At 42.2% G+C, this 22,760-nt stretch overlaps 1 protein-coding gene across 4 annotated transcripts in view; it reads left to right on the top strand.

The window, feature by feature from the left end:
• Positions 1–22,760, top strand: part of LOC133343362 (fibroblast growth factor receptor-like 1) — a 39,293-nt gene that overhangs the window by 5,391 nt on the left and 11,142 nt on the right. For 3 of the 4 annotated variants that reach the window (XM_061552916.1, XM_061552915.1, XM_061552914.1), the window contains one exon: positions 15,637–15,909. The exons of the other annotated variant lie outside the window; for it this stretch is intronic. In XM_061552916.1, coding sequence (XP_061408900.1) covers positions 15,637–15,909 — 273 coding nt within the window. The remainder of the gene's footprint in view (positions 1–15,636; positions 15,910–22,760) is intronic. 4 annotated transcript variants of the gene reach the window in all.

Raw genomic sequence — 22,760 nt, 5'->3', positions numbered from 1 at the left:
AATTATGACACTATATTTGCCAATTAATTCTGTATTGGATGATGGTTTTACACTGCTTTGCGCCACAAAATATGTTCTCCTTAATCTGCAACGAACAGAATATAAACATGTATGTGTTTACGTTACTTTACACGAGTTATTTGTGTTGCATTTTTACTGACGTTGCAATATAAAAACTAATTTCCACTTTTATCATAATATTTGTATTACTATTGGGAGTACAAAACAACAAAAACATTGTCCGAAAAATAATACAAATAGTTGTGGACAATACCTTTCAGTGTGTGTTGGTGACACAGATATCACGATTAGTGAATGTGTCGGTGTACTCGCTTATTGCGGCAGATTTTTGCCTTAGAAAATATTTCCATTACTTTTTTGTTACGTTCATACATAAAGTGTCGACGGAGGTATAATCAGTTATTCAAAAGTATCGATAGACAGCAGCTTGAACGACGAGGTTCAAATGTTGACAACATTTTCGTTTTATATTTAAGGTTGTTTTTACTGAAAAGCTTAAGTGACCTTTGGTATTGGTATTTTTACAAATTTTATACCATGTTGAACATCATTATTCCTGGTATTTCTAGATTATTAAAAGGGCATTTGATTCAGTAGGAAATAACACAATCGTATAAGATATCACAAATCAATGGGTTAATTAATACATATTACCAAAACCATTTATCATAAAGATGGAACAGCCACACTCAGCTTCTTGGTTCTTTCGGTAAATTCACGTAGAAGGGAAATAATAACATAATAAAAATAAAACATAATAAAATGAAAATTATCACGACGTTTCGGCCACAACACAAGCAGCCGTCCTCAGGTGAAGACACAGAGCTGTAGGAAAGACAGCGTTCCAATGAACACCGCCAAGCTTGGCAGCGTATATTTAAGCTGGGTCGGGGGGAGGAGAGCGCCTTGACAGAGGAGTTTACATATCAACACCGGAATTAAGCATATTGATGGACAGCTGCTTGTGTTGTGGCCGAAACGTCGTGAAAATTTGTATTTTATTATGTTTCATTTTGATCATTTTATTATTTCCCTTCTACGTGACTTTACCGAAATAACCAGGAAGATTAATCCCTGCAGTCACGAAAGCTTTAAATCGAAAGCCACACTCAGATTATACAAATAAGAAGATACACACTCATCTAGGCTACTCACAGCAACTTTGCAATATTTTTTGAACAATGGGTTGAGGAAATAAAGGCATAAATATGAATGGAGAGAGGATTAGCCATCTTATATCTGATGAAAACAAAGCGATTAGAAGCACCAATGAAAATGGACTACGGGAAATTACTGAAAAGCCTAACAAAAGGGGCTACACATTTAAGGGTAAAAATAAATGAGTGAACCAAAAATCACATACAACAAGTTTGAGAAACAAAATGAAATAAAACCGATTGAGATTACCTTCTGGACACAAGAGGTGAATTAGGACAGGATGTAACACCTAGGGGAAACTGAATTTGTGAATTAAAAGTAAAAGATACCAGTGTGCTTGAAGAAGAAAGTTTTCGTCCACCGTAACATATGAATCAGAAACGTGGACACGAACAAACAAAATGGAACAAAAATTGACAAGTACGAAAAGGAAATATGGAAAAATGCATGCTTGGATTAAACGGAGAGGCAGGCAGAGGGACACATTGATCAGCTGAGACTAATGATGATGATGATGGAATGGCAGTCAATGGAGAATACACCACAGAGAAGAGGATGACCATCCCTACCACAGAGATAGATAGATGAGACCACCTCATTAGTAGGAGTGGGTTAGATTGATGCATTGAAAAATCGCGTGGGATGGCAATAGCACGGAGAGCCATTCATCCTCGCAGTAGATTAACGATGGGTGATAACGACCATGGTAAAGTTGAGTGATGTTCAGCAGCACATAACAGAAGCATTCGAAGCAATCGCATCCAGTGTTGGCCAAACACCTGCTCACTTGATACAGCAAATCTAGCTGTGACGGTCCCACCTGATGACGGAGACTTGTGTTGCCGCCGAATGTCGTGATTTTTAAAATAATTTTATTATTTTATTTCTATTATTACTTTTATTAATTTTAATTTTATTTTTTACCTACGTTACTTTACCAAAAAAACCTAAGAGTATAAACACGTGCTACTCTTAAATCTGATCTTAAGTATGTCACCAACACCATGATTGACATGTGAATGTTTAAAGCGATGAGACTCTTCCAATCACATTTTCATACCATCACGTGTATGTGTGTACTGTTATCGACCTAGCTCTAAGTGCTATCTAATAAGAATTATTATACCTAATGGACACCCTGTATCAAAGCATTATCATATCCAATGCTGTTATACTATATATTTTTAAGACAACACATAATTCGAATCATAATCCAGTTGGTCTTCCTTACTAAAGAAAGGCCATGTCTCAATGTATACTAATATTGTAAAATATAAACATGTCACAGGTAACTTCAATTCATTTATCATTTGCTGAATGAAAAACCCACCAAAAATGTCAATATAGATTTTCGTTGACCTACTTCAGTCCTGTTCTCTCTGGTTTGCATATTGTCGGCATGTCCTGGGATAGATAATCCCATCACAGCACTAAAGGCACTCGAGAATGTAGGCAAGTGCATACATAATAACTATGAGTGCAGGAAAACAATGATTGAGCCATACTATAAAAAAATGCAGTCATAGGAAAGGAGAAAATGTGAATGCAAGTTGATGAACAAGATTGTTAAGTTAATTGTATTTTCCAAATTACTGTTATCATTCATGCAAGTACTACGTTCTTGCCCTTTTGTCTTCATGTTTTGGAGGTTGTCTCTGCCTAGTAGAGGTTTGAATAGGAATTGCCATCAGTGGCTGGCTCAGTGGTTCTGAGATTGGCTTCTCTGATCTCGGTATTGCACTGTCACAGAAATATCCCGCATGCTTTTAAAAACAATACACATCACCCACCCTCACCCCCCTCTTTGCCCCGAGTCCATTATTTGAACAATATCCTCGCGCACCCACTACAGTCAACCCCCTTAATGAAGGCTTTGCTCTGACATGTCGATAACATCAAAAGCAGCGCTTCGGTCATTTCTTCCCTATTCTGCTAAGTGATGGGTTCAGCGAGCACACAAATTGGGCCCCCCTGTGTGTCCTTTTCGGTGCCTGCGCCAGCTTGACGCGTTCCCATTGTCTGTGCAGAGAGTGCACCGTGTGCTGTGGGGCTTGATGCTCAGGGGGTGCGGGTGCGGTGACCATGCAGAGGTCAGCCAAGTAAAGGCCACTATCGGTGGGCCCATACATCGTAGCGCCAAGAGAAGGGAACGGTGACTGAAAATGCACAACTCAAAGCGGCTGCTTCTGTCACGATATTTTTTTCCCCCTCCTTTTTTATTTTCCGTCGCAGTGGGTCACAGCTTTAACCTGCCCTTTTGTAAAAACTGGTCTAGCCAGAACGTCCCTTTTTTTTCCTTCATGCTGTTTGGATTTCTCAGGTTGGTCCTCTTTCATCTGCCGTGGCCACCTGCCTAATTGTACATTTCATGGATTGTGCATGGGCACGCTTGCTGGTGGCTTTATCTGCATAAGCTCTCTTGGGTATGTGGTGTTTATGGAGAGATTCTGGCACAACGGAGAGGACCTCATCGTTTCCACATGCCTGAGCCCTTGTAAAGTAACAACATTTAGTAGAATCAGTAATGGCCGTTCCTGCCTTATGGGCAGTGAGATATAATTTATTCACCAAATCAAACGTAGACCATTTCATGAAATTGGCATTGAATGGAGAGAGATTTCAAAGTCGACAAGAACACCGTTAGCATTGTCGCCTAATAGGGTTTTTTATGCATTGTCTTTGAAACTGATTGGTCAAGTTTCAAAGACAATGCATAAATTACCAGAGTATTGTTTTTTGTTTGCATTTGACTGCAAGTATTGTGGTTAATGTAGACATGATTCCTTGCAAAAGGTGTCAGTTTTGTTGCCAGAAAAAAGGGGAAAACCCTATTAGTATATTTTGGTACTGGCAAAGGAGGTCCCATGATGTAGCGTTGTCGCCGTAAAAACTTCTGCCGCGATGTCATTATGAAGGTGCCGTAGATCGTGAGCAAGCGTGGGCTCAATATCTGCTTCACGTGCAATTTCTTTCAAAGCACTGTGCATCAGACATTACATCCGATGCATTGTTTATGAGGATTATATTACACCATCCATTATAGTTGCGTGCAGATATTAATGTACTAAGTGCGTATTGCAATGATAGATCACCGTGCGTGTGCCAGGATCAGATCATTTTCTCGAAGGAAACCAGTCCTTGACACTGCACTCGTAATAATGTAGCTATTGTCATTCTGCCTTAAAATAAAGCTGCAAATGTCATCTTGTTATTGCCGTAACACATACCGTTGACATAGCTATTGAGTGTGCAGGTAGTGCAACTGCACTGGGGCTCATGGGCCAAAGGGGAGCCCAGGTGTTGGGCCACAAATAGGGTGGGAAATTGGACAGGGGACCACCATTTCAATTAGCGCACCAGAGCCCGCGCCAACCACACAGCGCTACCGATGCATGTCAACCCCGACGCCTCGCAATGTTTCAGATGCGATTTGTTTTTTTGGGCTCGCACAGAAAGAAAAAAAAATACTTATACAATCACTTTGTATCCACACAGCATTGATCCCGGCCCATTTGGATGTCATAAAGCAGACTGAAGCCGCCACACCATTATGAGTCACTGCTGGATGAAGTCCCCCCCCCCTCCTCCTCCCATTAGGTCTGCTTGCATGAACTCACCTGCTGTTGCGTGGCTAATCCCCATGAACCGCAAAGTGCTTAAGAGAGCATTTTGACCGCAGCTATGCCATGTGCTTGGCGCTCACAATCCCCAAATGAAAGGCTTGAGAGGGAGGCCGGGTTAGGCTGGTGCCGTTGCAGGGGCTGTGCTCGACAGGGAAAGGGATTTCGCCAGGAATGCAAGAGGCCTCGCACAAATTGTTCCACGAGATAACCGCGTGAAGGTCACCTGTGCGGATACGTGGACATATTGATGAACTTGTGACTAAAGCAAAAGCTGTCTTGGGGCCAGGCAATGTCACGCCGGTGAAGTGCCCGTCACCTTCAACATTGATAAACATGGGGAAAGCCAAGGGTCAGCAAATAGCTTGCGAATGCCACTGCTGGCAATAGGGCTTCCAAGAGAGCAGTGGTTATTAACCTGGGGTGCACGCACCCCCTGGGGGTTGCGAGATGCCCTTTCTGAGAACCAAAGGTGTGCAGGCTGCAGTAAAGGTCAAGAACCACTGCACTAGAGGTAGCGATGTAGATCCCGCGTAAAAGGTATGTTGTTGTCGACTCTGCCAGGCTGGCCGAACATTTTGGGAAAGGTGGGGGGGGGGTACCCACGTTTTGTCGCACGGCACGAGACCTGCCAATTGACTAACTTGTCGTGTATGGAAGCGATACACTTTATGTTGGCATGTCCTTTGTTTTCCTTGTAGATATAAATTACAATTTTTGTTAACATGTGTATTTATTGCAAACGCTTCAAAGTCTGCAAACGTGTCAACATAAAGTATAAAAGGTTTCAAATTTTTGTATCGTTTTATTTTTTATTTAAAGTGGCATTCATTATGAAGGTTTTAAACAAAAAATATGGCCATGTGCTTTGAGGTTTGGAGTATTTTATTATTGTATTGCTTTTCCACAGCACATGGTTCAAAATAGACCTCTATCATCAGAGGAATTTAAAAGTACATTTGGATTTTAAGTGTTGCCCTGCTTATATAGCCCCATAGGTGAGTAATAAAGCCAAAACTAATACAATATGTTTCCATACTGAAATTGTATTCATGAAAAAAAATCAGTTATAACTGCTGCTTTGCTGGTCAGCATTGTTATATCGTTTTACACTTGTTAATAAAATATACCTTTTATGATAACAAACAGATGTGTATTAACAAGGTATAAACAGCTATAGACGTGTTTGTCGAGATGCGTTTCAAATCCTGCACGATATTTTCTTGTGTTTCTTTCCCCACTACTTACACTTGAATCGGAACACGCAGCAATTTCACATAGCGCCACGTCTATTCAATTAAGTTTGATTAAACTGAACGTTTTATTGATGAAGGCCTGCTGGATGGGGGCCCTACGGTGGTGGGGGGGGGGGGGGCTGGTGGAGAGCCGTTTTGTTCCCAGAGGGGCACCAATTACCCCAAGTCACCCCGGCACAGCGACGCACAAGCTCCAAATTAACCGCCCCCCCCATCCCTCAGCTCCCTCACCTCATTGCGGCGATCTGAGCAGCTGCGAGCCCACGTTGCACGGCAGTGTGCAGGGGTGACATGGGAAATCAAAGTCCAAATTCTTAGGTTTTTTCGGTAAAGTCACGTAGGTAAAAAATTAAAATTAATAAAAGTAAAATAAATTTTTTTTTACCTACGTGACTTTACCAAAAAAACCTAAGAATATGAATCCTTGCAGTCACGAAAGCTTCAAATCTCAAATCAAAGTCCCTCAAGCAAGGCAAGGGGCGTGCGCGCATGTAGCAGAATGAGCAGCTGACCTCTGCCTATTCCGCCCCACCACCTCCTCCCCATCTTCTGTCTCCTTCTCTCTCTGCACTCTGCCACTCTCATACATAGATTGTTGTTGTTGGGTAACATGTTCCTCCTGGGGTTATGTTCTTACGTGCTTAAATTTCGATTTAAAGCTTTCGTGACTGCAGGGATTCATCTTCTTGGTTCTTTCGGTAAAGTCACGTAGAAGGGAAATAATAAAATAATTTTCTTTAAAACATTATATTTTATTATGTTTTAAATAAAGCATAATAAAATAATTATTTTATTATGTTGTATTTTTGTTATTTTATTATTTCCCTTTTACGTGACTTTACCGAAAGAACCAAGAGAATTCTTACGTGCTTGTCTGGGAGTGTGCTGTCCAACCTGCGGCAGTTTGTCCACCAGCGTCACGATAAAAATCCGTTGCAATTTCGAGTGACCCCCTTTGGGCAGCTATAACATGTAATTTGGTCATTTGTAGCTGCTCCTTGAGGGTGCAGATCCCGTGTGACGAGTGAAAGTCGCAAATCAAACGGAGACGCACGCTCGTGATCTATCACCGTTCCTGCCCGTTACCCTCAGGCGCGCGCACTCGAGGCCCATCGCTGTGGTATGTGCGAGGCGACGGCTGTGCGATTGCGATTCAGATTAAACAACTAACTGCATATGGCAGAAGTGTGCAGTGTGATGGGTGCCCTTTCCAAGGTGGAAATAAGAGACTTTTTAAGACCGCTAAAAGTGATTTATGACATAGACGCACCGAAAGGGCCACTTTTTTTAGCACTTGAAAAGTCTTGTGCAACAAATATAATCCATGTAAAAATATATTTTGAGCCCTGTGTCAATCCACGAATGAACGAAGGTCTTCCCACGCCAAATGTATCGTGGGGCATATGTGAACGTGAGGGGGATGGTGCCTGTGACCCAGGGGGTGAGATGTCACTGATATCCTGAAATAAACTCAGGTAGCCAGGTTCGTTGAACAATGCTCCAAACACTACACCTGCCGCCACTTGGTTACAAAATGGACATTAATAACCCGATTGGCCAAAATGTTGAGATTTTTCTTTTCTCTTTGTAATCATAATTAACTTGTTATTCATTGCATAGGTTCACTGAAGTGGAAACGTTATGCCATTCATAGCCAGAGACTGCTATGTAAAAACAACGGTACGTTACTTCTTGTGGTTTAATTACTCGCAATGCTCAGTGGCAGCTGTTTTATCAGGTTTATTAAGAGGGGGAACTTCGTTTGTCCCGGGCAGGGGGAGAGATTAAACGACAGTTGATTGTGCCCCTTTGTGGGGATGGCTTAACGGCTGCCACATTTGCTTCTTAGCACAAGACTCATTTCCATTTGTAAAGGGGCGTGCGGGACCGGGCATGCAGCGCGCTGTTCAAAAGTCTAAAGCGCTCGCGGCCCCCCCCCCTCTTTTACACTAAGCTGTGGCGGGATTAAATTGTCCTTCCCAAACGTCTACCTCAATCCCCCCATCTTTTCCCGACCCATCCCAGATTCCTTGCCTGTTTTTTTTCGTTCTTCCTGACCGTTTTTTTCCCAATTAGGCGGTCCAGTCTTTGCCTTCCACCCCCCCCCTTCCACTCCACTCCTACGTAGCTACGCACGCGTGCACTCGCCCACTTGTTTCCACGTGCACGCGCACGCTCACGAGGGCTTTGTTGGGCATCCTCGGAGCAGGGCAGCTGTCGCATCTGCCGCGGCGACTCTGATCGCGCACGCGCGCAAGTCAACTTGCCCGCAAGTTAGTTCCATGGGCGCGCATCGATGATGTGTATTGTTCAAGCGCCACCAAAGAATATCTGTCGGCGGTATTGCAATCGTTTTATGTTGCGATATCAGAATGCTCCCGCGTAATGTTTTCGCGGTTGAGCCGTATAAAGCTAAATTTCGATTTAAAGCTTTCGTGACTGCAGGGATTCGTCTTCTTGGTTCTTTAGGTAATGTCACGTAGAAGGGAAATAAAAAATAATTAAAAAAATAAACATAATAAAATAATTCTCACGACGTTTCGGCCACAATGCAAGCATCCGTCCTCAGGTGAAGACCAGGTCAGGTGAAGACCAGGTCTGTCGACAGACCTGGTCTTCACCTGCGGACGGCTGCTTGCGTTGTGGCCGAAACGTCGTGAGAATTATTTTATTATGTTTTCTTTTTATTATTATTTTTTATTTCCCTTCTACGTGACTTTACCGTATAAAGCTCTCTGGTGTGTGTGTGTGTTTTTCGGGGTCGTGCCGCATGTTGTTCGGGCGTGATGTCTGATGTTGGGAGCTTCTTCAGCTGCAAGCTTCTTGAATTCCTCAGGAAACTCCCAGCACTTAAAGAGCAAAACGTATCGCATCGTGTCGGACAATGCCGTGGAGTGCAACCCAAAGCACACTGCAGAGCTGTGAATTGAGAATTCTACGGTGCACTGTATCTCGGAAAATGTTTTGGCATCGCATTGGTTAAATGGTGATAAACAAGCATGTTTGGTGTATGTGTATACATTGTACATGTGCAAGTGTAAACTGACAGTAGCTTTGCCATGTGTCCCGTGAATTACTATTTGGCTGTAAGCAGAGCACAGAGCTACGGCTCCCCAGACATTCGGAATTGTTTTAAATTTGCACTACACGCTGGCTTTTTCCCAGGACCAAGTGGCAGAGTGCTCTTGCGTGCTAATGCCTGTGTGAGATGGAATTGCACAAACACGGGAGTCCTTTTGAAGTTATTAAAAACGGTGGGACGCTTCTATTGGCACAGACGGTGTTCACAACCCCGCAGAAATGTTTGAAATTTTCCCCACGCATTCTGTGGCAAATGAAGCAGAATGGACCTGCCTTTGGTTTAATGCTTGACTGTTTGGTCAGGGTTTGCAGAGGTCTTTGCAGGATAAATAAACCATTTTGAAGGGGTCAGTCTGTAGAATGGGCACAGCGAGTGGCGTTGTTTCACAGCTCAATCATGCACAGAGTTTGAAAAGGGCGCACATCATTTATTTACTCAGTACTGGTGGGTTTGTTTATGATCCGTGGTAGCTTTATCTGCGCTCTGTTGAAAAGTGGCACTTCCCAGCTAGAAGTCTAGTGCATGTGTATGCAGTTTACGGACCTCAAGTAGATTCGGAGGGCGTTCTGCTTGCAGCTCTAGTGATGGTGCGGCATTGGAGCGCAATAATACTGAGCAACGCTGTGACGCGTTAGGTGTATTTGGTCAATGTTTTAATTTAAGCTGGTTTTTTTATAATTTGCTGCAAAAGCAATTATCATTTCAAACGGTGTTTTTATTTCCTGCAGTGCGTTATATATCATATTTGAAAGTCAGATTGTTTACATTATAATACTTGTCACTTTGGTTCTCAGTGTTCTGTGGCAATTCATAGCATCAGATGATAATAACATCCTAAAGATGATGATGATTTATGCTGCAGGTAACATCTGAATTTCAAAATAAACAAAACATGAATGGAGTGCAAATATGTTTTGCGACCATATTACCGAGTGGAATTGTTTTCAAAAGCCATACCAAAAATACTTATCACATAGATGTGGATAAATATTCAACCCAGAGATATTACTTACTTTAGTTTTTAATGCAAATGATTGATCTTAAAGGACTGTGTGTGTGGGGGGGGGGGGGGTACTCACACAGCAACATCAACCTGGCCACCTGAGTTCACTTCCAGAGCACTGCGAACAAGCGTGGCAAGTGATCTCGAAAGCGATCTGAGGCCCGCCGAGACCTCTTGACCAGCCCACACTCGCCAGTGTGGTGAAGTATGGTCAAACAACTTCCATCACTAACACGGCATGGGGAGGCTTTTGGGTTTGATTGCGTAACGATGCTGTTTTTTTTTTTACCGGCGAAACGTCAAACTCGAATTGTAGATGTGGTGGGTTTACTCCCCCAACACACCGGTGTGCTGAACTAGTAACGACTTGGCATGTTTTGTTTTCGTGACAAACCTTATTAATTGGCAGTGTCGGGTGGTGGCGGGTTTAACGGCACATTTATATCTACACGGTCGAACTCAAACATGTATATTATAGATATCATTGTCAACATAACATGTTTGCAAAAAATGAAACATTTCGCGATTTCTCTTCAAACGCTCAAGTATTGTGTTCTTCGCTTCATGTCGAGATCCTTTCCTCTCCACATGCACGTCTTCATCGAGTCACGACTTTAACACGTTTGCCGCCGCTGTGCTGCGTTTCTGTAGTTGTGCCACAAAAATGCCGCAGAGTCCAAGTCGTGTTGACCTGTGCCAGCTGGAGGCTCGATTATGATTGTCTAGGTTTGGCAAAAGGGCACTGGTATTTCCGGAGAGCTGTAAGTGGCCGGACCGTGCAGCGATTACCAAAATTAGGCCGGCTCCTGGACCACCCTGGGCCACAATTTAGGATTTTAAAAATTGATTTTGGGGAAGGTGGGGAGGGGAGGAGAGAGGGGGTTTGGGCGAAAGTATGCGGTGCTTTTGAAAAATTATCGAAGCGCAATAACTCGCATAGTTCGTTGGCCACGTGTTGTGAATTGGCTGTGCGCCACGCTGCGGCTGAGTTTTCTTGATCTATTTTTTTGTTATGAACATCCGCGTACAGCATTGTAAAAATGGATCGCGTTTAGACCACGTTTTTAGAAAAATCGTGCTCAATATTTCAAAGCTGAAGTAATAGATAATATGTATATATGCATAATATGTATATATGCATAATATGTATATATGCATAATATGTATATATGCGTGTACGCTTTCAACTTGTGTTCATTTTGGAAGTCCGTATGTACGTAATGCGCCCACCTTGAGTACCCCTATGTTAAATAAACAGTGTGATTAGAAACACGAAATCACCACTACTGTTCTTGGTGTATTTATATATATGTCAGTCACTCGAGCGATTACACATAAACTACGTAATTCAATACCCTTCAGTGTCTTGAGTCTTGTTCTCTTTCATTATAGTATTGATTTACCAATATTAAGAATAACAGTGTGTCCCTTCCACATCTCGAGTATGTCTGCACATCAACACAAACGCGTCCAAAAACGGTATTCACGGCACATACCAAATTATCCTTAATACGAATGAATTAAAGCAAGAAGTATTCTTAAGCTTTCGAAAAATAATTGGAGTTGGGCAACACTTAGCCGTGATTTAAAAATTAGTTCAAGTGGCGTTGCCATTGCACTATAACTGTCAGCGTGCCAAGATGAAGCTGAATTACAGCTATTGCACAGGAATCTGTCTAAAGGTTTTTAAGTCAAGTTAAGACCAGCACTTTCTGAAATTACAGTAATTTAATGCAGGATTATTTTGGCATTGCACTGGCAGCATGTGGCTCGGTGTGTGTGTGTGCCTCTCAAGGCTGGCAATCATTCACCGCTGCATAATATACATCGGGGATTGTTAAATAGATTAGAGAAAAGTTGTCTGGAGGAGATCAGCAAAGTTGGAATGATGTTCGCTCTCCGAATTTTAGGTTCCGCACATGTGGCCAAAATCACAGGACCTTCAGATTTTTCACTCGGGGTCTTAACGGTCATACGCTAAACTGTTGGCAAAGTTTGTGTGTAACCAGGAGACAGAAAAAACACTGTTTCCTTGACAGCAGCCCTCAATCATTATGGACATAAGGCTCAAGAGACACTTGGGGGGGTTCATGTTTTTGTTGTTATTTTTTAATCCATTGAGCTGCTTACATTTTCTTCAGTCTTTTTTGTTAAAAATGAAATAGTTATTTTTTATCATGACAGATATTTAACACGCATTGAAAAGAACATCTTTATATGAGCAGTGATCAACAATTTTGGAGACAATTACATCTTAAAATTGCACTTACATGACTTAAATATGATACACGATTTATATTATATGTACTATTTATATTATAAACTATTTATAACTTTATCTGGAACATACAATATTAATCATGTGAAATATAACACAACCTCATGATTATGTTAACTACATAAAGAACAGCTAATTTGTGTTATGCACATGTTATATACTGTATATCATTCTCAAAACCTTTTCACTGCCCATTTTACCATATATATTAACACTTCTGTCCACACATTCTTTTACTTCAGCCAGTTCCGAACAAATTGATTTTCAAGGGAGATCATGGTTGTTATCCTTGATACCCCTCTATTCGTTTAGACTAAACAAACATTGCAATTGTGTTGTTGCTTTCTATGCCTTGCAAGATTGTCTTCAAGGTGCAATTGTATTTTCCTTTTATGTTTTACATTCATGGAATATATATTGCACCTTGAAGGTCATTTCACTCTCATCTTGCCCTCCTCCATGGTAGGTCCTGGAATAATCAAATTATAATTCTCGTTCGATAAATGGGGAATGGGAGAGCTGAATGGGAGAGAGAGAGCGAGCTGAAAGGTATGCGGAATGGTAGGATCTTCAAAGAGTGTTAAAATGTAATCATGTTTTTTAAGAAAGCAAAGACATCTGAAACTGGTTAAGAAGAACAACTTGGTGGAGACCAAAGTATTTTCATGTTCCAAAACATTTTTTAAAATTGGTATTTAATTAGAAACCTAAAGTCATGTGGCTCTGATCATCAATGTATTATGATACAATAGTAATTATGACCTATTAAAACATAGCTTTTTGGATCTATGTTATTTATATAAAGTGAGTTTTATGTTAAAGTGGCACCAACTACTTTAACTATTATCACAGCAGGATATATAATTTCAGTCTATGGGCTTCCAAATCGATTTTTTTTTGTGTTTTGGAATATCACAATTAGAATTGTTAGCTGGGTTATGAAAACATTTTTCTCGGATAAAACCGCAAATGTGTTTGGAGAGCTGATTCATTCAACTAATAGAAGCATTCTGTTGATCAGTAATTGTAAAAATCAGCCACAAAAAAAAAACACTTTATATCTAAGGCTTTGAATGTAACATAGCCACCATCAGGGTTTGCAAAGTCCAGTCTGCTCACTTTGATCCCGTGTATAACGTTAGTTATTAAAACGTATTAATGATTCACTTTCTTGGGTGAAAGCCAGACATACAATTTCTTATCGATAAAAGGGATATGGTAATACAAAGGTGGCTTTTATTGCCGCATTGTAAGCTTGTAACACAACCAAGTTCACCCTCCAACGCCCCATTTTAATGTACAGTTCACTCGCCATAAATCTCAGCAACTATTTCAGTTTGTGAAACGTGGAAATGAGAAGCGTCTTGTATTGCAGTATATATATAAATACAGTTACACATGTATGTTGCACAATTGAATTCCTAACATTTCCAGATGTTTAGGAACTACCGTTCCTCCCAAACATTTTTTTTGTAAAATAATAAAATCAGTTTGTTTCATATTTTTTATCCATGTGTTAACATTCAATTTGTCTTGCTATGTGCTAATATTTCATGCAATAGTATAAACGTACGGGCGGTAATTTCCGAGATGAACTTTGCACAGTTTACATTCTTCAACCTCAGCGTGTGTGTGTTTATTTTGCATTCTTTTATAGAAACGTGTAACTTTAATGCTTACATACACTTAAATGTACTCCTAAAACAATGTGTGGCATGGTATTTAAATAAACTGTTTCATCTTCATGGTTCTTTCGGTAAAGTCACGTAGAATGGAAATAATTAAATAATAAAAATAAAACATAATTCTTTTATTATGTATTAATAAAATAATAAAAATAAAACATAATTCTTTTATTATGTTTAATTTATATTTATATTATTTAATTATTTCCATTCTACGTGACTTTACCGAAAGAACCAAGAAGATGAATCCCTGCAGTCACGAAAGCTTTAAATCGAAACGGTTTCACATCAACTTTCTGTGTATTATAGCCGTAACCTGCAATTGAACTGCCATAAAACAGGGGGTCAAGGGGCAGACCTGCATCGTTTTGCTCACGTCACTGCCGGTGGAAGGACCTCCACGAGAGAGAGCTCTAGAGAGTCCCGCTACAGGGTTTTTTGGCCTCTGACCTGCTGATCCACGAACTGTTGTGAACCCATTTCTACTGCTCGGTGAACAGAGGCGTGGAGGGGGGGGGGGTGGAATTTAAAAAGATAGTTGCCCATTGCTGGGAGATCGAACCGGCGGTAACCTCTCGCTAGTCCACGGCAGCATCCCTGACCTGCTGAAGCCAAATCTTACCAATGCTTTCTACCTTGTGCCATATTCCGTAGCTGCTGTACAGCAGGTCTTCCCCTTGGTCGTCGACAACCTGAGTCATCGAGTTGTTGACAACCTGATTCGTCAAGTCGTCAACAACCTGAGTCGTCAAGTTTTCAACAACCTGAGTCGTCAAGTTGTCAACAACTTGAGTCGTCAAGTTGTCAACAACCTGAGTCGTCGAGTTGTTGACAACCTAATTCGTCGACAAACTGATTCGTCAAGTTGTCGACAACCTGAGTCGTTGATAACCTGAGTCGTCGAGTTGTTGACAACCTGATTCGTCGACAACCTGAGTCGTTGAGTTGTCAACAAACTGAGTCGTTAAGTTGTTGACTACTTGAGTCGTCGACAACCTGAGTCGTTGATAACCTGAGTCGTCAAGTTGTCAACAACCTGAGTCCCACGACAAAACGACAAACCTGCCTCCCCTCTCTACGACACATGAATAGATGTTCTCTAAATAGCAAATATCCCAACAAGCTCTGAAGGCAATCTTTGGCTTCATCTGTATCTTTGAATTTACCGATATCTTAAACTTCACACCAATCACAGGAGTTGGCTTGTTTGTATGTATGTTGAACTTCTTTTGCATCATATGTAGCCAACTGTGCTGATCAGAAGTGTGCGGGGGAAGGACAATAAACGAAACACATGAAGCAGTTCTAAAGAAATGAGTTTTCAAACTAGATTTTAAAAGTGCATAGCTGCAGTGGCTTCCTAACATCGGAAGGAAGAGCGTTCCAGACGGCCGCAGAAGCGCATCTGGAAAGCGCGCGATGCGGCGACCGTCTTTGTTCGACGGCCAGCCAGAAGCCGCCGCTGCGAGGATGACCGGAGTCTGCGCGATGGTTTACGCCCCTTGACGAGGCTTGGCATTGTCTTTCGTTCAGGCCCCCCGCGGGTGTCCGAGCGGGTGAGCGACCGCGTGCTGGCACGGGTGGGGCGCACGCTCAAGTTGTCGTGCCCCGTGGAGGGCGACCCACCGCCCCTCATCATGTGGAGCAAGGACGGGCGCAACATCCACAGCGGCTGGATGCGCTACCGCGTGCTGCGCGACGGCCTGCGCGTCACCGAGCTGGAGCCTGACGACGCCGGCGTCTTTACCTGCCAGGCCACCAACGGCTTCGGCAGCGTCACCATCAACTACTCGCTCGCCGTTATCGGTGAGACCCGCTGAGGTTGAGGGAAACGTCCACGACGGAGGCAGGGGGGGGGGGCGCAAAGGGGGCAGAGACGGCTTACTTTGTTACTCTGCTGCACGGGGCAGTGCTCGTGATTCAGAGAATGTGAACAACGGAAACGCAAAAGTGGGGGAATGATTTTTGAAACTATGTTTGCACGTTGAACTTCTTTCGCACCGTACAAAGCCAACCATGCCCGTCGGAGGTGTTACATGAGGATGGAGTGGTGGTACAATGATTAATGCACTGCACTATAAACAGGTCAACAGAGTTTCATATCTGGCCATGGCTAAAGGACCCCCTTGGGAACGACTCTTGTGACTCGGTGAGGATTTACTGGGTAAACGAACATAATGCATGATGATAACATCAATGCCAAGTGATATCTGATATGGTTCTTGGTCTCCCTTTCACCAACTAATACTTGTTGTACAATTTTTATTGAAATAGCAAATGTAAAACAATATAACAAAAGCTGAGAACAAAAGAACCGACATCGTCTGGAGAGGCCTTCTTCCACCAGTAGATTGTCAAATGCCTATAAATTATGATTAATTTAGTCATCTGCCTCGAGCAACCAGTTTATGGACTGAGTACATTTGCCAACTAAATGCTAGCCCTAACCTTAACCATCCAGCCGACCAGCCATTTGTAGTAACCCTCCCATTAGCCGTAGCCCAATCTCTGTCATTTTTCATTTTTTGTTCTTTTTAGTATTAGTGTTCAGTTCACAGCCGCATGAAGAAGCTGCACTAACATAATGCATTTATTTATTATATGGAATCTTGTACAGTATCTATTTGAGTGCGATTGCATGCTTGTGTGATGAGCAGTGGTGTCGTGGTTACCCACATTGAGATACAATAATTTCCTACACATAGACAATACCAGTGGAAATCTGAATATGAACCCAGCCAAGGTCTCCTTTAGGCCAACTGGGCCTGGAAATTGGGAGATATATGCCTGGTGCAGTGCGTCAACATCAGCGCTTACGTTACAAAGGGGACACTACAGTGTGACACTCCACTGCTCCTGACGCGATCATCTGGCTCGCACACCTGAATATGAAATGATAGCTGTTGCTCTGCATCTACTTTAGCCGTGCGAAAGAAGAAGCAGTTTGGGAAACGAAAGTAGTCGGCATTCTGCGTCCCACCTCATCCAATCGTGCTTTTTACAGCCAGGCGTAATACATGCCCGCAAACATCACTTACCCCAACAATCCAAAGGGCTAAACGGGGGCATCGGTGTATGTTTTGTTGAAACACGCGTATCATTTCCTCTGCAATCCCTTGTCTTACTGTGGCCAAACTTTTAACACCAGTGAAAAGTAAATTAGGTCTCGTAGTGCCTGCCAAAAAAAATCACGTTTTTTTATTTTCCGGCAGTCAACATTTGTATATAAACACACGTTCGCACATGGATACAAACATTAAATCAGAAACGGACTTGACGTAGCCCCAAAAAGGCCCCATTTCAATACATTAGGCTCCGTGCCAGTGTGTCTCTTTGGCTCAGAGTATTTTCTACCTTTATTTTGGAACCCTGATGTCTAGTGAGCAGTGGGAACTTTTCAGTCAAAGTCTCTCCATCACAGTAGCAAGTCCTCAACATCATAAAAATGCCTTTTTATGCTACACACAGGGACGAGTATAAAAATAGACGTATATGTTTTCCTGTCCATATACGAGGCCTTGAGACAACAAGCACTGTAATGAAATTGACAATTTTTTTTGTAAGCCAGAGTCATGAGTGCATTCTTACTTTCTCCACACTTTCATAAACACGCGGGAGATGAGCAATATGAGCAAACCATTTAGTCATCGCAGATCATGGTGTAACAGAAGAAAGAGAAAATTTCAATGTCAAATTTGATCGATGTGGCGGCAATTTTTTTTTTTATGCGGCAATGCCTGAAACCCACGAAAAAAAACTCCTCAGCGACATCGTAAATCCAGCAGCTCACGAGACTGGGACTAAATTTACACGGCAAAAAAAAATCAGAATTCGGCAGTGCGGGTGCACAGGGAGACACCTCAGTCTCCCATCGTCCAATGAACATTTCTTCGAAAAACTACATCTCACATGATTTTTCTATCTCCGTGGAATCTGCCTGCACAACTCCCGAAACCCAACTGTGACAGAGTGGCCACAAGTTGGGGTGGCAGGTTTTTTCTTTGTAGCCCCACAATGCAAAAACACGTGTCCACCCAGAAATTGACGATGGGGCGAGAGGAAATTCTTCGACGTTAAACAGAGACGCCGCACCTGTCGGTGAAGTCTAAACACGGTCGCGTCCTCTTTCCCACAATTCTCTCTTTGCCGTCGTGCGTGTCGATCGTCGCAACCGGTGTGAGCCCAGAGAGCCTGCCTCTTCTGTTAAAGTGCAGGTATCCGTGCATGCGCACGCAGCGCACACCGCAAAGGGCATGTCACACGCTTGCTCGCGGTATTGGCCAGACTGGTTCCCGTCTCGTTTGAGATGATGCTCTCATCTGTGGTTATGAAATTGCGTTTTTGGTGGCGTTTGTAACTGACACGCAATGACAAAGTCATTACACTTCACTTTAGGCCAATATCACTATACCCCCTTATCTCCCTGATCTTTGTCAATCCACCGCTGGATGAAGACTTCCTCACACTATAGGCTATCGGGGTTGGTTCATTATACTTCGCCATGCTGGTTCGTACGAGTTGGTGAAGTTAAGGCACCGTGGGTGTTTTGCTGTGACAGGGCATTAAATGATATCGGTGGATTATTAATGCAGTGCGCTAACCACTGTGTCACCGCTACACTCTACACCAGATTATTGCTGTAGAATTGCTTTGCCAGTATAAATTGTTACATGACTACCTTATATAATATTAGGAAGAAGAACCATGTAAAAATGGTCACACAGGTTATCATGGCAGGACTTAGAAAGCTATGCTATCAATATAAATATGTACACAGTATAAGTTAATTGAAAGCAGGTACGTACTGTGTCACGGTTTACTTTATTTATCTTCCTACCCATTTGAGATCTGTTTAAATATTTAAACAAACATTCACAAATCGCATACTTTCTTTGCAGCAATGTTAATTTATTAGGAGCAGAAAATCGGAAAGGGAAATGTGTTTTGTTTCCAGAAAGGCTCAAGTGAAAGTGACTTTGTAAAAATAATAATGAGTGTTCCATTTCCCATCTATACTCGAACACGTGCGTGGTAATTAAGTGGGGGCCTCACATTTCTTTACAGCTACACCATAAATTTCGATTTAAAGCTTTCGTGACTGCAGGGATTCATCTTCTTGGTTCTTTCGGTAAAGTCACGTAGAAGGGAAGTAATAAAATAATAAAAATAAAACAATAAAATAATTCTCATGACGTTTCGGCCACAACGCAAGCAGCCGTCCTCAGGTGAAGACCAGGCCCGTCGGGGAGACAGCGTCTAAATGTCTCCCCGACAGACCTGTTCTTCACCTGAGGACGGCTGCTTGCGTTGTGGCCGAAACGTCGTGAGAATTATTTTATTATGTATTATTTTTATTATGTTATTACTTCTCTTCTACGTGACTTTACCGAAAGAATCAAGAAGAGCTACACCATATTTGTTAAACCTTAAAAACATAGAAGTATTGTATTTCGAGATCATTGGAAAACTTGTCTCAATTCGGCCCTGTGGCTCACCTGGCTTGGTGCGTATTGACTGAAAATGTGATTTTCGAAAGCGGGGCGTGGGGGCAGCAGAGCAGAGGAGGAAGCCCCCCCATCTCCCCCTGCACAGGAGAAACATCTTGTGAGATTCCAAGTCGTGGTGCAGGCTGCGCAATGTAAACACGGGTGGGGGGTGGCGTGGAGCGGAGCTCAAGGATGGGAGTGGGCAACTCGAGTATTTTTTTGTGTGCTCATAAGTGAGCATTGTCCCGTGTTGTAGCAAATCGTGCGTAACGATGTGGCCGTTTTATGCGCGACTGTCAGTGGAAATAATTAGTTTTACAATTTGCATAAAATATTTTATATAATAATCGGTGCAATTGAGCTGCTATCGGACAAACATCCCAATGCTGAAAATGTACCTGCAAATGCCTCCAATGGAATTAGACACAGCTGCAATATCGCCCATCTACTGTGAAAACTTAAAAGAGTTGAGACTCGGTGAGGCTTTTACAAGTATAAAAATAATAATACGAATAATAAAGAACGAGTGTACTCAATGAATATATGTTACATTATTTGAGAAACTGAAACTGTACTGGGCTTCCACAAACATGTCTGGGACAAACGTGCAATACCTTTCGTGTATACGCTGAAATGCAGCGTGAAGCAAAAAACAAATGTAGATTTTTTTTTATGTGCGTCAGTATTTAGCATCTACTTAATACACAATACTGGCAACACAGGTGGTTTATCGTGCATCAAATAGCTTAATGCCATTTTAAAAATAGGTTTTTCTAAGACGTTTCTGTTCACTGCAGTGCGACGTGCCACCAAGCCATCTAATTTTGTTTGGGGCGCATTGTGTCGGCCTGCCTTGTAAAAATGCCTTACATTAATGATCTTATTTCATGCTTATTGAAAATACTGCCAATGATGTTTAACCAAATCCACATGCTAAAGCACCACCAGAAGAAATATAATTAAGACTTGATCCATAAAAAAGCACTTACAAGGAGACGAATTTGGCTGCAAATTTTCTGCCAGGGATTTGTTTCATGTCAAGTGAACTCGTTATATGCATTTCAGCGAGGAATTTCACAACGGCTTGCGAGAGCCCAACGCAAGTATGCAAATGTCAATAGGTTAAACAACTCTCCAAGAAGCTCATTGTTGTTCCCGGCAAACTTTTACATTTCTGCCAATAAGGTCCGGGGTTTTTATTTTTAGTTTTGACCTTTGGTAAATTGTGTAGAATATATTGTTTATCTCCAAGGCTGCCATGAAACATTCTGCAATATAGAATAATCGACTTTTTCATGCCCATAGGAATATGACGTGCCTTACAATTTATGGAACACGCCAGGTTTATCGTTGCTTGCTGAATACAGTGTATATATATACACAATAATGCTGCATTGACAGGAAATTCCTTGTTCTGCTTCAGGAGAGACCAGTTGCTGGTCCCGTTTTTCCCCGTTGCACTTCTAAAGCACAATGAACAAATGCAGTTTGTTTTGAATTCCTCCATTCAAGAGCACGTCAAAGCTTCCGTAAACCCTGGATGGCCAGGATTTGTGAATGTTCTGAACGGGCAGGGCAGAGTCCAAGATGTAGGCAGGACTTTATTGTATCCCCTGCTAGTCACGTGTTTTATGCCATATATATTATTTGTTTTAATGAACAATTCACCAAACCCTTGTCAATCCACTGGTTGGTCAAGGTATTATTTTAAATATACTATATTATTCTTGGGGGAGTGAATGCGCGGTGGTTAACACGCATCACTATGAACTCGGTGACCTGAGTTCGATTCCTGGCTGCGGGTAGCATCAGTTGAGTGATATTTGAACCGGTCCTTGACCGCCTTTCCACCCCACGGCCCCCACGGCCCCCACACCTCCACTAAAACTATTTGTACGTAGCCACGGAACATTCGAGGTAAAACACATGCCGCCAAAGACCTGACGTACAATTGAATACGCGATGCACATTATATCTGAAATATGAGTCAGAATGCTGCTTTTTCTATCAACAGCCTCCAATGACAAACATGTAGTTTGCTCGTGTACATTGAACAAGGGCTGTTGCCCGAAACATCTCCGATTATACACGGTATATATCTGATTTATTTCAAGGTAATGTTGGCGAGCATGAGTTTTTGTTTATTTGCTTTTGGTTCAGTGGCTTGTGTTGCTGCATGTATAATAATAATACCACTTTTATAATGTACAGCTCTTTTAAAATCCACTGCTGGATGACGACTTCCCCGCACAGTGCCAGACAATGTTAATTGTTTGACCGTACTTCGCGGCGATGCTTGTCGATCACGTGGAAAAGTAGACGGGTTTATAAATGTAAAACAGAGAATAGTATTTCATCACAGCATTACACTTCAAAGTACGATGCAAAAAAAAATCCCAATTACATAGAATTATGTTTGTGCATTCACTCCTTGGGCCTCCCATTGGTTTGTTCCCAGTTGTGCGTGACATCTCAGATTCCATGCCAATTGTTTGTGGATCGCATAGCCCTTGTAAACGTGTATAGTTTGTGGTTCAAAGCGTTATTTATATATAAAAAAATCGGTAAGTAAATACATCTGCACTTGCTTGAATTTGATTTGAACATTCGCTTGAAATGTTAAAAAAACCATGCTGTTCTACTTAGGTGTAATTGCCATAAACACAAACGGTGATGTATTGCATTGTTGTAACGTAGACTAAATCTAGGATTGCATTTGTATGGTACGCTTTAGGTGGTAGGGCCTATGTCTCGTTAGTCATATTCCTTGGCACTGCACACTTCATTAGCCATTGTAGGAGGTGACATCACCACTACGGCGGAAGGCAGCCTTTCAAAAATACCATCTCCAGCTGCAGTGCAGAGCACGAAGGAGTGCCCCCACTTGTTACTGTGAAGAGGGGCAGCTCTTGGCCCAAAGCTATTTTAGAGGGGAGGCTGTTACAGGACTGCAGGGGTGTGCAGAATGTGAGGGCAAAATAAAAAAAAGAGCCCTATGTGGTGAAATAGGCCTCCTGGAGTGTTTGCCTTTGCAGCTTTTGGCCACTAAATACGGCTGCTATGGGCCGGTTAATTTGCTCAGGGTTTGCCCATTAGACCATTGCTTCTGCTCAATAATGCTTACATGCAGGGAATTGCTCTGACGAGTGTTTGCTTGTTCAAAGTTGGGTG

This window comes from Lethenteron reissneri, chromosome 17 (assembly GCF_015708825.2).
Source record: "Lethenteron reissneri isolate LAM-NWPU_2019-01 chromosome 17, ASM1570882v1, whole genome shotgun sequence".
Classification (NCBI taxonomy): Eukaryota; Metazoa; Chordata; class Hyperoartia; order Petromyzontiformes; family Petromyzontidae; genus Lethenteron; species Lethenteron reissneri.
Note: the sequence above shows the minus strand (reverse complement) of the source record. Positions and strands in the feature narration are given on the sequence as shown.